Source organism: Acomys russatus, chromosome 15 (assembly GCF_903995435.1).
Source record: "Acomys russatus chromosome 15, mAcoRus1.1, whole genome shotgun sequence".
Classification (NCBI taxonomy): Eukaryota; Metazoa; Chordata; class Mammalia; order Rodentia; family Muridae; genus Acomys; species Acomys russatus.
Genome location: NC_067151.1, coordinates 7107202 through 7121126, shown reverse-complemented (window position 1 = coordinate 7121126; position 13925 = coordinate 7107202). Strand labels below are relative to the sequence as shown.

At 46.0% G+C, this 13925-nt stretch overlaps 1 protein-coding gene across 2 annotated transcripts in view; it reads left to right on the top strand.

The window, feature by feature from the left end:
• Fndc3b (fibronectin type III domain containing 3B) overlaps nucleotides 1-13925 on the top strand; it is a 292863-nt gene that overhangs the window by 256075 nt on the left and 22863 nt on the right. For both annotated transcript variants that reach the window (XM_051156993.1, XM_051156994.1), the window contains exons 19-22: nucleotides 1071-1243; nucleotides 2732-2845; nucleotides 3183-3332; nucleotides 6739-7019. In XM_051156993.1, coding sequence (XP_051012950.1) covers nucleotides 1071-1243; nucleotides 2732-2845; nucleotides 3183-3332; nucleotides 6739-7019 — 718 coding nt within the window. The remainder of the gene's footprint in view (nucleotides 1-1070; nucleotides 1244-2731; nucleotides 2846-3182; nucleotides 3333-6738; nucleotides 7020-13925) is intronic.

Genomic DNA, 13925 nt, shown 5'->3' with positions numbered 1-13925 from the left:
GGCGTAGACCAGGACAAATGGGAGGAGATTAAGACAGTGCTTTGTCGCTCGGCTCCAGGGCTTCCTGCAGAGGCTGTGCCACCCTGTTGCCATGTCTGTGTTTTCCTTAACCTGGCACCGTGGGTTTCTTTCATCCCACAGCCTTCTACTGCGTATGACCCCATCCCTGAGGGTGCTGCACATTCCACTGCTGCACCCCCTTTAGAGGTCATGTTTCTAGAGAAGATTCCAGAATAGCCTGCCTTGTCCAGGGACTGTTCAACATGTGAAGAAAACATGTGCATAATTTAGAGATTAAACCAAGAAAGAGTAGCGTCAAATTCCTTCTCCGTGTGTAGCCTCCCTCGTGCCTTGTCTCAGCGGGTTCTGGTATTTTCATTGAATTGCCTTCCACTGCTTCCAGTTGGGCCAACAGCCTCCAGTGTAGATGTGTAGAGCAGGCCACCACTTACACCAACAGTGTAAGGACACACTGTGCCAGCCCAAGGTCATGTAGACTTAGTACGATGTCTGACTTTAATGTAAGGTAATTTTTTTTTTCCTTCCCTCCTTCCTTCCCTTTACTCTGTTGGAATGTGAATGTTTGCCCAGTGCTCCTATTTTTCCTGAACTATTTTGAACTATTTTACTTATACAATCAGACATGTTGAAATGCATTTGCTTTGGATAGTTTTGATCACTCAGGAGCTTTTTTACATTCCTGACTGGGAAGCCTCTCTTGCAGTAGAAACTACAGGGTACACCACCTATGCATTTTGGAAAATAACAATAGGAAATCAAGTTTAACTCAGTCAACTAGACATCCAGAGAATGGGAGCTGGAGAGGCGGCTCTGTGGTTAAGAGCACTTGCTGCTATGACAGAGGGCCTAGGTTCGGTTCCCAGCACCTACATGGTGTCTCACAGCCATCTATAGCTCCTGTTTCAGAGCGTTCAGTGCCCTCTTTACCTCTACACATGGTACAGTCGCGGTACACAGGCCTATACACTCATGTACACAAATAAAAGTAAAATGAAATAAAAAGAAATCTAAAATAAATGCTCAAAATGAAAACATTTTTACATCCTCAGATGTCCCTGCCTCTGAAAGTGGCTGTGAGGTCTCAGAGTACAGTGTGGAGATGACAGAACCGGAGGACGTAGCTTCTGAGGTGTACCATGGGCCCGGGCTGGAGTGCACTGTCGGCAACCTGCTTCCTGGAACTGTGTATCGCTTCAGAGTGCGGGCTCTGAATGACGGAGGGGTGAGTACGAGGTTACCCACCATGATTAGAGTGCAAGGTGCCTACTTCAGTCCTGCTGAAATTCCTAAGTAGTGTGGGCCCCATCCTGACAACCGTTAAAGCATATACAGTCAAGTCCTAATTGTGAATCAATGCTGTCATGGTTTTCTGTAGGCCCAGCACTATGAAGTTTCACATCTTTTTCTTTTTTCCATGAAGGTAGCCTGGTGTGTGTGTGTGTGTGTGTGTGTGTGTGTTGCTTGTATGTGTATATGTGGTTTATGTTTGTGTTTGTGGTGTGTGTGTGTGAGATGTGTTATGTGTGTTTGTGGTGTGTGTGTGTGCTTCTGATAAGTCATGAAAGAATTTCCTGTTCCCAGTAATTTCATCAGTTGTAAGAATTAAGGTTTCTTATTAGTCCTAGTAAAAGTCCTCTAGAGGATGGGACGCATGAGTCAAGAAAGCACTCTCCACACACTGAGTTAGAGCCCAAAGCCTACGTTTTAAAAAGCTAGGCATGGGGCAACCCACTTGTAATCTCTCAGCCCTGGGAAGGTAGGGGCAGGAGGGTCCCTGTGGCTAGTAGGCCACCCAGCCTAGTCTATTTAGTATGGCCCAGCCCTGTCTCAGAAAAGAGGTGGAAAGGGGCTGAGAAACAGAGGTGGTCTTCCATCTTCCACATGTACACACATGTGCACATACCTGTACACACATGAATGCACACACACCCCAAAAAGTATTGTAGCATGTTGTCTATGCCTTGGACTGCTTTGTTCCAGACAAGTAGGATGGGGCCAAGGAGGAGGCCGCTTGGTTTTTGTTTGAGTCATCTGAAAACTCTGCAGGTCTCTGGCTCTTTCTTCCTCATCTGGTATCTGGGGGACAGTCAGAAGTCAGGAGGACAAGTGTCGATATTAGATTCACAGAGGAATTGCTCTTTTTTTTTTTTTTTTTAATTGGTAGAGTGACATGGATTTTAAGGGATATATATGCAAGAGGTTGAAAATGAGGACAGAGTGGCTTCAAAGAGTGTCAGAGGTGGAGGTGGGCAGAAACATAGAACACGCTAATGTCAAAGTCTCCCGGAGCCCACGGGTCTGTATAGATAAGTTCCCTGAAAATTGTTCAATTTCACTAATTGATGAAATTTATTTTAAAAAGAAGAAAACAAAAGCCAGTTGACAATATAAAGAAAAGACATGTCCTGTGAGGCTCAAGGACATCCTGAAAATATGTTACCTACCTGTTAGTTAACAACAAGTACTAGCTGGGTATGGTGGACGTACTTATAGCTCCTAGCGTCAGGAGACTGAGGCAGGAGCATCATGGGTTCAAGGCTAACATAGGCTCCGTGCCAAGATACTGTCTCAAAGGGTCAGGGGTGGGGAACCTGCCAGCGACTAGACCAAATACTCAGTTGTATTAATGATACTGTTGACCTCACCTTTAATGATAAGATTTTATATTCACACACATGCAGGCATGCAAACACATGTTCTTCTCTTTCAGTACGGTCCATACTCCGATGTGTCAGAAATCACCACTGCCGCAGGGCCTCCTGGACAGTGCAGAGCACCATGTGTTTCCTTCACGCCTGACGGATGTGTCTTGGTGGGTTGGGAGGTGAGTTGTGTACATGCTGTCCACCTGGTTCTGTTCCTTTACCCTCAAGTACAAGCTGTATGGATGCCACAAAGCCTGTGTGCCGTGCGTGCCTACATGCCGACGTGTCTGCGTCATGCATGCCTGCATCATGCGTGCATGTATGTGCATGACTGACTTTTTGTCTGTGTGTAAGGAGATCTCCCTTTAAATGATCGATCGTATCATTTCCAGTTGTGGAGATGTCAGAGGTAGAGGAGGCTGGGTGTCACCCTTTTGCCTCTCCATGCTGGGCAAACCCTGGAGCATGCTACCCTAGTCTTAGTGAAATGACTAACTACAGGCGTCTGTCCTGCAGAGCCCTGAAAGCCCCGGTGCCGACATCTCCGAGTACAGGTTGGAGTGGGGAGAAGATGAAGAATCCTTAGACCTTATTTATCATGGTCCAGACACCTGCTTTGAGATACGAGATCTGTTGCCTGCTGCCCAGTACTGCTGCAGACTACAGGTAGGTGAATATTCAGGCTAACCCTGACAGGCACTTCAGAAAAGCAGCTGATGGCTGTAGAGGAGGGATCACGAGGAAAAAGACTCCTCTGTGCGGCTGGAGAGATGGCTCCCTTGGAACAGTGTTTGTTTCACAAATAAGAAGACCTGACTTCTGACTCAAAGCAGACACATAACAGCCGGGTGCTCTAGTTCTGGTCTGTAAGCCCAGCATTAGGGGTGGGTAATATAAATGCAGGTGGGTTCCAGAGATCTTGTTGGGTAGCTAGGGGCCAAACTGGTGAGATCCACTTTCACTGAAAGACTTTGTCTTTGAAAATAAGATGGAGAACAGAGGAAAAGGTGTTGACTTGTGACACACACACACACACACACACACACACACACACACACACACACACACACACACACACGGTGCTTGCTTTGGTGTTTTACTGTTGATGATTCTAGGAGGTCATAGCTTATATGAGCAAAACCAGGCTCTACTCAGCTTTTCTCAGCAGTAGTATGTTTCATATTTTTTTTCCGGAGCACTGGACAAGTGGCTAGGCTCAAGGGGAAGGTCTGTCAACTCCTTAGGAAAGATGCATTCTAATTACACTTCTGTGGAAAGCAGCTTGGGACTGGGACACAGGAAATTCACGTACCAGCTATTAAACTGCACTAAAACCAAAAGTCAAATATTTCAGTCATTTGAACTGGTTGGTGCCTTAGTTTCTTTCCTGTTGCTGTGACAGAATACTCTAGTAAAAGCAACTGGTTTTTAAAAAAGTGTTTAAGCCAATGTAAGGGGAAAAGGGCTTCTTCTGGCTCGTACTTTAAAGATACAGTGAGTGCAGTGTAGCAGGCAATAAGGACCTTAAAGCCATTGTCCTATCGCATGCAGTCAGAGAGCAGACTGTGATGGGTGCATGCTGACAATCTGTTCCCTTTTGCCACTCCCACAGTCTAGGATCCCAGCCAGGGGATAGCACCACCCAGGCCTCCCAACTCCTTACCACAAATCCAGACAATCCCCATAGGCATGCACAGAGGCCACTTTCCAGGTGAGGTAGACAGCTGACCCTAACCATCGTATCAAGGCCATAGGAGGCTGCTCACCTTTGAGCTCCTGTTGGGAGCACGAACAGTAACATCAGGAGCACTGTTTCATAGTCTGGCCCCACGAATACCAATCACCACTGCTTTCCTTTGCTTTATCAACTTTGCTTTATTAAACGCTCAACGTCCTGAGACTCCAGAACCCTTAGTCTCCGTTTCTTCCCACTGTTTTCCTTGGTGTGGGAGGATGCTCAGGAGAGAGAGAAGGTCCGTGAGCTGCACTTGCTGCCCTGAGGCAGCCTGTCTTCCAGCGCATTTAGATTCCAGCAGGTAAAGAAGCAAAGCTGCCAAGCTTAGGTGTCAGCCTGTGCTCAGCCCTGCAGTGAGCTCTGCTGTAGAAGTGCACGTGACATCCCACCCTTGTTACACAAATAATCCCTTCGTAAATTAACTTCCTAGATTAGCCAAAGCTTTTTCTCTTGCATTTGGGAGCCTGCTGTATCTTCGACATTTCTCATTAAGTGCCTTTGTTGGGCAGTGCCCTCCCTTTGTGAATGGACCAGCCACCATGCCATTAGCCCTTTGTCAATGCATCCTTGTCTTAGCACATTACCTGATCTTTGTCAGTGAGGCTGAGTCACTGGAATCAGGGACACTTTGAGTGTCACAGGACTTGTGGAGCAGGGCCAGATTCTAACACAGCTGCCTGCTGTCCCATCAGAGCTTCCTGCCCTGTGCTTCTTAATCTCTGCTGCCTTGTTAATACATCCTCTGCCTCCAGTTTTTCCTGTAAGATGTATGTTGTCCCTCAGGGTTGGCTTCCCCAGACTGTTTTAAAAGACACAGTGATCAGAGCAGAGCCTGTGTAATGATAGCCCTGTTTCTCTGTGTTGACAGTCAGGAGTAGAAAGTGGGTTTTTTGTTGTTGTTTTGTTTTGTTTTGTTTTTTAAGTGTTTTTTTAATGTCTGTGCTTGTCATGAAATGACACGAGGTCAGCACCTCTCATACCATCACCACTGCACTGAAGAAATGCTGCCGGGAGCCAGTCTCTTCCATCCTTCCCGACTTCTTGGTACTCGTGGACTACATAGAAATTGCAGGTTGTGAACACTTGACATTACTTTGTGGTCAAGCCAACCCTGAATAGTCTTTGGAATATTCGAGATTCAAAAAAAAAAAAATCACTTTTATAACTCTACTCTTTTCTAAAAGGTGGTTTAAAACATTCTTTGTTTTGCTCAGAAATTATGGCCTTGTTTTTTGGGATATTTTAATAAGAAGTGTCATAGGTCAGTGGCAGAAATACCTGCTCTAGTCCTTGGGTTGGGTTCAATTCCCAGCCTCCCCTGACCATGGACACACACAAAAGAATTACCAGAGTAAATATTTGCAAGAGGCATTTGTACATAATAGACAATAGTATTGCTTAGTAAAAGATGCTTTTAAGTTTACCTTGAAAACTCTGAATTAGAAATGCATAAATTGAGGGTTTTCTCAACCACCAAGCCTGCAGAAGGAAGTGGGGGAGTGGACAGAATCCTGGGATGCAAAAAGAACATTTCTGGGAAACGGGGCAAGATTTGATTTAGGTCTCATGTGGCTCATATACTATACCCAGGATACTTCCCGGATTATTTCTGTTTTTTAACTTCTTTTTCTTTTTAGATTTTATTGATTTTTATCTTGTATACATGGGTATTTTCCTGAATGCCTGTCTGTACCACGTGCATGCAGCACCCACACAGGTGTACAGAGAGACTCTAGTTACGGATGGTTGTGAGCTGCCCCAGGGAGCCTGGCAATTGAACTTGGATCCTCTGGAAGTGCAGCCAGTCCCCCCAGCCCCAGTTTATCATTATGCTTGGGCATGTGAAATGTGCGTATTAGGGGGCGCTTACTTTTCCTGTAGCTCTTCTGTGAATCTAAAACTAGCTCGAAATAAAGAGTTTAGAAAACGTTGAGGAACTGCTGTTCTGTTTACGGTTTTCCCAGTTGGGAGTTAAGGTGCCTACTGTCGGCCTGTGCAGCTTTACCAATACTTTGCCTGTTAACCAGTACAGTCTGGACAGCCATTCAGTGGCTCAGCATCACCAACCCGTGATCACTGAGGGAATGGGCTGGTACTGCGAATGTACCCAGTAAATGATGCATTTAAGACCCGAGCTGAATTCTCACTCTAAAAGCCATCTTCCTTCCCTTCCCTGCTGAGAAGAACCCCTGGCTGCCACTGTATCTTATTTCTTCACGTCACTGTGACGTGCATGTACACACATTAAAAAAAAAAAAAAAAAAAATTTCCTATTTTGGAGTTCCTAGCATGTACTGATGCCATGGTGTGACTTGGCCACACTCCTCTGTTTTTCAGGCCTTTAATCCAGCAGGTGCAGGACCATATAGTGAGCTTGTCCATTGCCAGACACCAGCCTCTGCCCCCGACCCTGTCTCCACTCTGTGTGTTTTGGACGAGGAGCCCCTCGGAGCCCACTCGGACTCACCGTCTGTGTGCCTTGTACTGAACTGGGAAGAGCCGTGCAATAATGGGTCTGAAATCATTGCTTACAACATCGACCTCGGAGACACTAGCGTGACTGTGGGCAATACTACAACTCATGTGATGAAGGACCTCCTTCCAGAAACGACATACCGGTGAGTGCACAAAGCTGGTGTCAAAAACTGGTCTACAGTGTCAGTTCCAAGGCTGAAAAGTGCTTCCTAAGTTACTGTAGTCTAGTCATTCCTTTTTTTTTTTTAAACATACTAAATGAAATGTAGCTTAATACTTGTGTTGCGGTTACCTACAATACGTGATAATTCCCATAATTCCTAGCTTCTAAGGGAGAATTTCACCTCACATTTGAAGGCTCTTTCCCTCCCATACTTTGCTCTTCCCTTTTTCTTCATATATTTTCTCTGAGATTCGTTTCACTGCATGCTCTATCCACGCCATATACCTGACAGCCTCAGAACAGGGCCCCTTCATTCTGGTGATTTCCCCCAGAGGTCACAGGACATCATTTCCTTCAGGATTTCACAATGGGACAGAGAAAAGTGACATTACTTACCACCAGGTAAGCACAGCTAGCCTGGGTGATGTCTTCTCCCTCAGACAGCCTCATCTGGGTCCCTTCCACTGTGCACACCTGTTTGTGCTACCTAGCCCTTCAGACTTGGAAAGCAGTTCGCTCTCTCTCCAAGTCACCATAATGCACGCAAAGCTAAAAGGCCTGCAGCCAGTGGGACAGTTCCCAGGGAAAGACGAAAAGCATCTCTTGATAATCTGGTGTGATAATCCAGTGCGCGGTGCAGTTTCCAGCGTGTACATCAGTGTGTCCGTACACTTTTGGGTTTGGGGAACATCAGCTCAGGCTCTGCTACTTGTTATATGCAGGTAAAAGAGGAAAACAAGATGATTTCCTAGGCAGGTATCTAGTAAGGATTAAGTAAGTATCAGTACTTATAACTGAGCAGCAATAACAACAAGTTCCATCAATCTGGTCATATCAAAATCCTCTTCCAACAAAACTTATGCTTCCTAGGGCTGGGGCTAGGCTGGGGCTGCTAAAAGGAAAGCAGATGGGATTGCTGCTTTGCAGTCTGTCATTTCCTTCAAGTTTTCTGCAGTGCTTTCTCATTTCCTAGACCAAGTTTGTGTGTGTGTGTGTGTGTCTGTGTGTATGTGCATGTGTGCATAGTGTGTACATGCTTATAGAAACCAGAGGGACCTTTGATGTTGTTTTTCCTCAGTGATCTTCACGTTGGGTTTTTGTTTGGTTGGTTGTTGTTGGTTTGTTGTTGTTGTTGTTGTTGTTGCTTTGGTTTTTGTTGATTTGGTTTGGTTTGAGACTATATAGTCCTAGCTGACCTAGAACTCAATGTGCAGACCAAACTGGCCTTGAATTCACAACTGCTGGGATTAAAGGCCTCCTCCCCCTGCTCTGGGGCTGGCTGCTTAGTCTAGACTGGCTCCAAGTCCACTCCTTTCCCCGCCTCCCCATTGCTGAGATTATAAGATCATGCCATACACTTGGGAACACAGATTCTCATGTGAGCAGAGCAAGCCGTTTGCTGAGTACACCCCAGTCTATCTCTTATCTCCAGATGCCGAGAAAGAGGGTGCTCAGCAGCTGTGAGGTCCAGGCGCGCCATGCTCGCCTTCATGTTGCCCGTCTCTCTTTTTCCAAATACTTCTCTGTTTGGCTTTTCAGAACAGCAACAGAATTTTCCTTGTTCATTTTATATACTTTCATTGTATTGGGCACTCTCTTGGCCACAGTCTGCCAGGCAGGTTTAGAGAGCTCTCGAAGATGTCAAGGACTCTGATGTGACAACTTTGGAGATCAGGTGACTAGCAGTAAAAGGAGCATTGTACACAAAGACTGGCTGGAGTTTGAAAGAGGAAGTAGAGTCACAATAATTGAATAGGTAGTACCCATGAGCTTGGGGCTGTGGCTCAACATGCAGTCCTTGCTTAGCATGCATGCAGCCATGGGCCCCATGCTTAATCCGTAGATACACACAGTAGGACCTCAGGTCAGAACTGATAGAGGAGGGATATGGCTGTGAGAAGGCTCAGCTGAAAGCACTTACCTCTGGGGTACATTTGAATACTGTGTAGAGAAATCTAGTCAAAGGTGGCTGTGTGATTTTATGTTCCAGAAACAAGTGTAGCAGTTATAGTGAGCCCTGGGAATGGCTGTTTCCAAAAAAAATCTAGGGACCTAATTTCAGTCTGGTTAACTTTTACCTCACCTTTTCCTGTCCCATAAATTAATTAAAATACCAGTAAAAAAGACCACCATCTATGAGCCCTAGCTAAAGAACCTGTGCCTTTAATGGTTTTAATATTTTCATTTAATGTGTGTTTTGCTTGCATGTATATCTGTGTACCATGTGCATGGAGTGCCCAAATATCCCCTGCAAATTTAGACTGTGTAGCCCTCTATGTAGGTGCAGAGAATTGAACCTGGGTCCTTTGGAAGAGCAATCGGTGCTCTTAACCACTAAGGCACCCCTTCAACCCTCTTTATTCTGTTTGTTTAGTATAGGAGTTACACAATAGTCTTGCTGGACTAGTTGCATGTCTGTAGTAAACCTGCCTGACAGAGGAAAGTCAACAGAGCTGTCTTTTCCCCATTGGTGTTATCAGAACTACCCATTAAGGGTTTGCTGGTACAACCTGCATTTGAATTTTGACTGGAATTAAAAAGCAGTTTTTAAAAGTATTACATTTAAGTTTAGAACTCTATCTGAAATTAAATTTGTGTTTTGGATCAAAGAGAAAAATGGAAACAGCTTTCCTTTACACATACCCTCCAAGTAGAGTCCCAGTCGGTAAGCTGGGAGAAGCTTGGACCACCTGGGATCACCCGTCCTGTCTCAGGCCTGAGCAGCTTCATGCCCAGGGCAGTGGTCCAGCTTTGGCTCTCCAGGCAGTCCAGAGCATCCTAGAGCTTTGTCAAAACCTCTGGGGCTTTCCAAGCAGTGTTCTCAGAGTGCCTTCCCAAGTTGTAGCAGCACTAGTGCCCCCTGGAGGCTTACATCAGAAGAGGCAAAGGATCAGGCCTCCTCACCCCCAGACCTCAGAAGTAAAGGAGGTGCCCTAGGCTTTAAAAAGTAAATACAGGACACTCTCAATCGCCCGTGTGTGGATCTTGGCTTCTAATTTTTACATGGGAGTGAATGGGTAGAGGCCAGCACGGTAGAAAGGAGCCGATGATAAAAGGGAAAAGTAGCCTTATGGGAAGGAAATAGGGTCCGTGATAAAAGTGCAGGGGAAGACACTGGGAATACAAAAGTTCGTGGGAAGGAGATGGAGTCAGTGTCAAGCAAAAGCAGGTGTACATGAAAATGCCACAGGAAACCTGCTACTTTGCATGGAAAAAAAAAAAAAAAAAGCTAGGCAGCATAGCACATGCCTTTTATCCCCGAAGTCTAGAGGTAGAGACAAGTGGATCTCTGTGACTTGTAGGCTGACATGGTCTACATAGCAAGTTCCAGACCAGGCAGGGCCTAAAACAAACAATCAAAGTAAAATATTTTACCATGCTCAAGAAATGACTCCGCAACAATAAATACAGTACATACTACTCTTGCAAAGGACTGAAGCTCAGGTCCAGCACCCGCATGCTTGGCTCCCCACCAGCTGTCCTGTAGGATTCAGCCGTAGCAGATCCGATGCACTCGTCTGCCCTCTGCACGCCCCCTCAGGCATACGGCATACACACGCAGGTTAAGAATTGCAGATAAAACTTAGGGCCAGCAATATGGCTCAGCAAGTAAAAGTGCCTGCTGCCAAGGCTGCTGACCTGAGCTCGAGCCCCAGAAGTGACATGGTGGGAGAAGGGACCCGACACTAGTCAATGGCCTCTGACCTCTACCAAAGCATGTTTGCAAACACACACACAAACACACACATACGCACACAAACACACACACACACACACAGTGGTAAATAAAGGTAACAATTATTTAGATAAAACATTATAAGGAGAGAGAAAAACGTCTTAGTAGTGAGGCTTTGGAGCTGATTCGGAACACCATCATTTGGAGTCTGGGAAATAAGTGGCCTTGTTGTCATCACGGACCCCTGGCGGCAGGAGGTAGAAGCCGACTTGAAACTGAAACCCACCCTCCTTTCTTCCACGTACAGAAACTTCCCTGTCGTACAACTCTTCATGGCAGACTCAGGACTGGTTGGTGGTGGGTCACGGGTGACACTTGGTGGCAGGTAGTATTGACAACAATATCCTGCCTAAAAAGAAACAGTCCAGGGTGGGACGTGGAGCCCTAGTTTAATTAGCCTTCCAGGAGAAGCATGTCACATGTAAAACCCTGTCCTGGAATATCAGCGCACACACTTCTGTGAGCTGTGGCTTGGGCGCCCTTGGAGAGCCGCAGCACTCTGTCACCCGACTCCTGCCTAGGGAGACTTCCCCATTCCCCTCTGACAGTGCGCCTCCCTCGGCCTCTCTTTGTCCAGCAGTGATCTATTTGCCCTGGGGTGGGGTGGAGAGTAGGGTGGGGGCAGGGAGAAGGGGCTACAGCTTTCCTCTCTCCATCTTGTTCTGTTAGCGAGGTCACCTACGATCACAGCCTCATTACGTGTCTGACTCACATGAGCTGCCCAACAACAAAAAAATTAAAATAGCTTTGTTTGTTGCGCTCACTTAGGCCCACATCCGCTAAGTAAAAGAGGGGTGAAAATAACGTTTATTGAGTTCTTACTATGTAATAAGCGCCCTGTTCCCTGCTGGAATGAATCATAGACCACCTCGCCATAGTGAGATGCTGTGCAGTTGGGAGGAAGAGCCAAGTTCTGAGTCATTACTCCTGGCTTGGCCCCTCGCTTGCGTCTCTCCCACCTGTGGAGGCAACTCACTGTCTCCTGCCTCTGTTGCCTCATCTGTGAAATGGGGCTAAAGTTGCCAATCACCCAGTTGCCTGTGTTAGCAAGCCTGAGGTTTCAACTATGTCCTTGGGTTAGATGCATATGCATACTGGCTGTTCATGGTTTTGGTAGGAAATAGTTGAGCCCAGGAATCAGGCAGTTACGGTGTCACAGGTGGGCTTGTGGCATTGCTGTCACCCAGGAGAGGCTCGGCCTAGGCTAGTCCATCTTCTATACAAGAGAGAGCTCACCCAAACAGCTGCCTCTGAGCATTTTTTCTCATAAAAGGAACTTTCCACATTTACTCTCTTGTTCCTTTCCAGAAGATTCTCTCTAGCTGTAGTCTTTGTTTCTTAGTTAGAGGGTAGGTGGTAGGGGAAACAAGCTTCTCGTGAGAAGCCTACCTATCGGGGTAGGCTCCACCCCAGGCCTTCCGGGGACCCGACCTCAGTCACCTCATCCTACTCCCAGCAGCACGAGGCCTGGGTGGTGACCTATTAAGGACACTCCCTGCAGGACAGTTTGTTTTGACTGTCATTCTTTTAATCCAGTTACTATCGGAAGTTTGACGGTGTACGTAGAAAATAAACTGTGGAAGAATGTGTGACCTTCTGAAGCAAAAAAATACTCGGCATCTAGAAGAAAGATACTATAATAGTGGATTTCCTATCCAGCCTGAAAGGCACGCTTCCCGGTTAGACTCAATCAGTAGTATCAGCATACGGATGAATACTGCAGAACTTGTGGAAAGTTAATTTTTTTTTCACAGTAATCTGGCCAAGATATTCTTAGCTCAGGATTACATCACTTTCTTAAGTTGAAAGCAATATTCTGCTTCCCTTGTATTTCAGTCGAATTCCTTTACATTTCAAGAACTGATATAATGCACGTGTTTTAAGGATAGATGTGTAGATCCTACCTGAGTTTTAGGGCCAACATGTACTTCAGCTAAAGAGGAAATATTTCATCTTAATAGGAACAGAGCGTAATACTTTAATGAAACAGCTTGTTTTTCTTTTTTATTCTCTGAAGTGGATTCCTAGTTGTTATTCAGGTTAGTGTGTCCTGTTCACCATTCTGTCCCTGTCACAGGGACTTAGAAATTGGGAATTATTCCGTGTCCCTCGGTCCTCTCCAGCCTTCCGAACCTCCTCTGCTCCAAATCTGCAATTCCCCTAGAGAGTAAAACAGCTTTGTGTTACCAGCTCTCAGCTCGGTTTCAGCATCAAGTGTTCTTTTGTCATTAGCACTAATTAGTGTTTGCTCCATGCATCGGTGGCACGGATAGCTGCTGTCACTGAGAGACCGTGTGTGTTTGTAAAGGTGAGGGATAGTCAGAGTGAGGGTTCTCAAGTCTAACTCTATGGTTTCAGAATCAAGTGCTGAATAAAGTGAAAATAAAATTGTTGGCTCTGACTGGCAGAGAACGGTTGGAGACCTGACTGTGATTTAAATAAAAATTATCCCTTGAATGGATTCACAGCCATGTTAGGTCCAAGCTTTGATAAGAAAATACAGAGTGTAAGAATGCAGGAAGAGTCTGACCCAAAAGGAACGCAGTGCACTCTCTCTCTCACATCTGAGCTCGTCCCACATGCAGGCCAGCATGACCCACTGAACAGAGCTGAGCTCCAGGTCCCTCCACTGTCACGTAGACAAAGGTTCTGGCCTTGTGGTTAGAAATGCGACCTGGTACCGTGATGTGAGGCCCTGCCTCTGCTCTTGTAGCCACTCAAGAACTCAATAAAGCATCATTTTGGAGTTCACCAACATGCTTTTGGCCACTTCAAATTCTTTCCTGATTGAATCAGACTGAAAGATATTGAAAATTCTGAGTATACCCCAATTCCTTCATCTTAGTTGTTCCATTTGTCAGTTCAGCAAAGGTGGTACCATCCTCATCAATGAGGAAACTGTTGCTTAAAGGTGTTGATGACCTCTAAAGAGCCCGCAAAAGGATGAAGCTGTGGCACCACAGGATTCTTGCTGACATTGGTGGCCGATGCTACAATATCAAGTGAAAGATAAAGTGCCAGCAAATGTAGCCAGATAGAGAGCCACAGGCTCAGAGATGTCAAGAGCCCAGTCGCACCTAAATACTATAGGGCAGTGGTTCCCAACCTTCCTGGTGCTGTGTTCCTCATGTTGCAGTGACCCCAGCCATA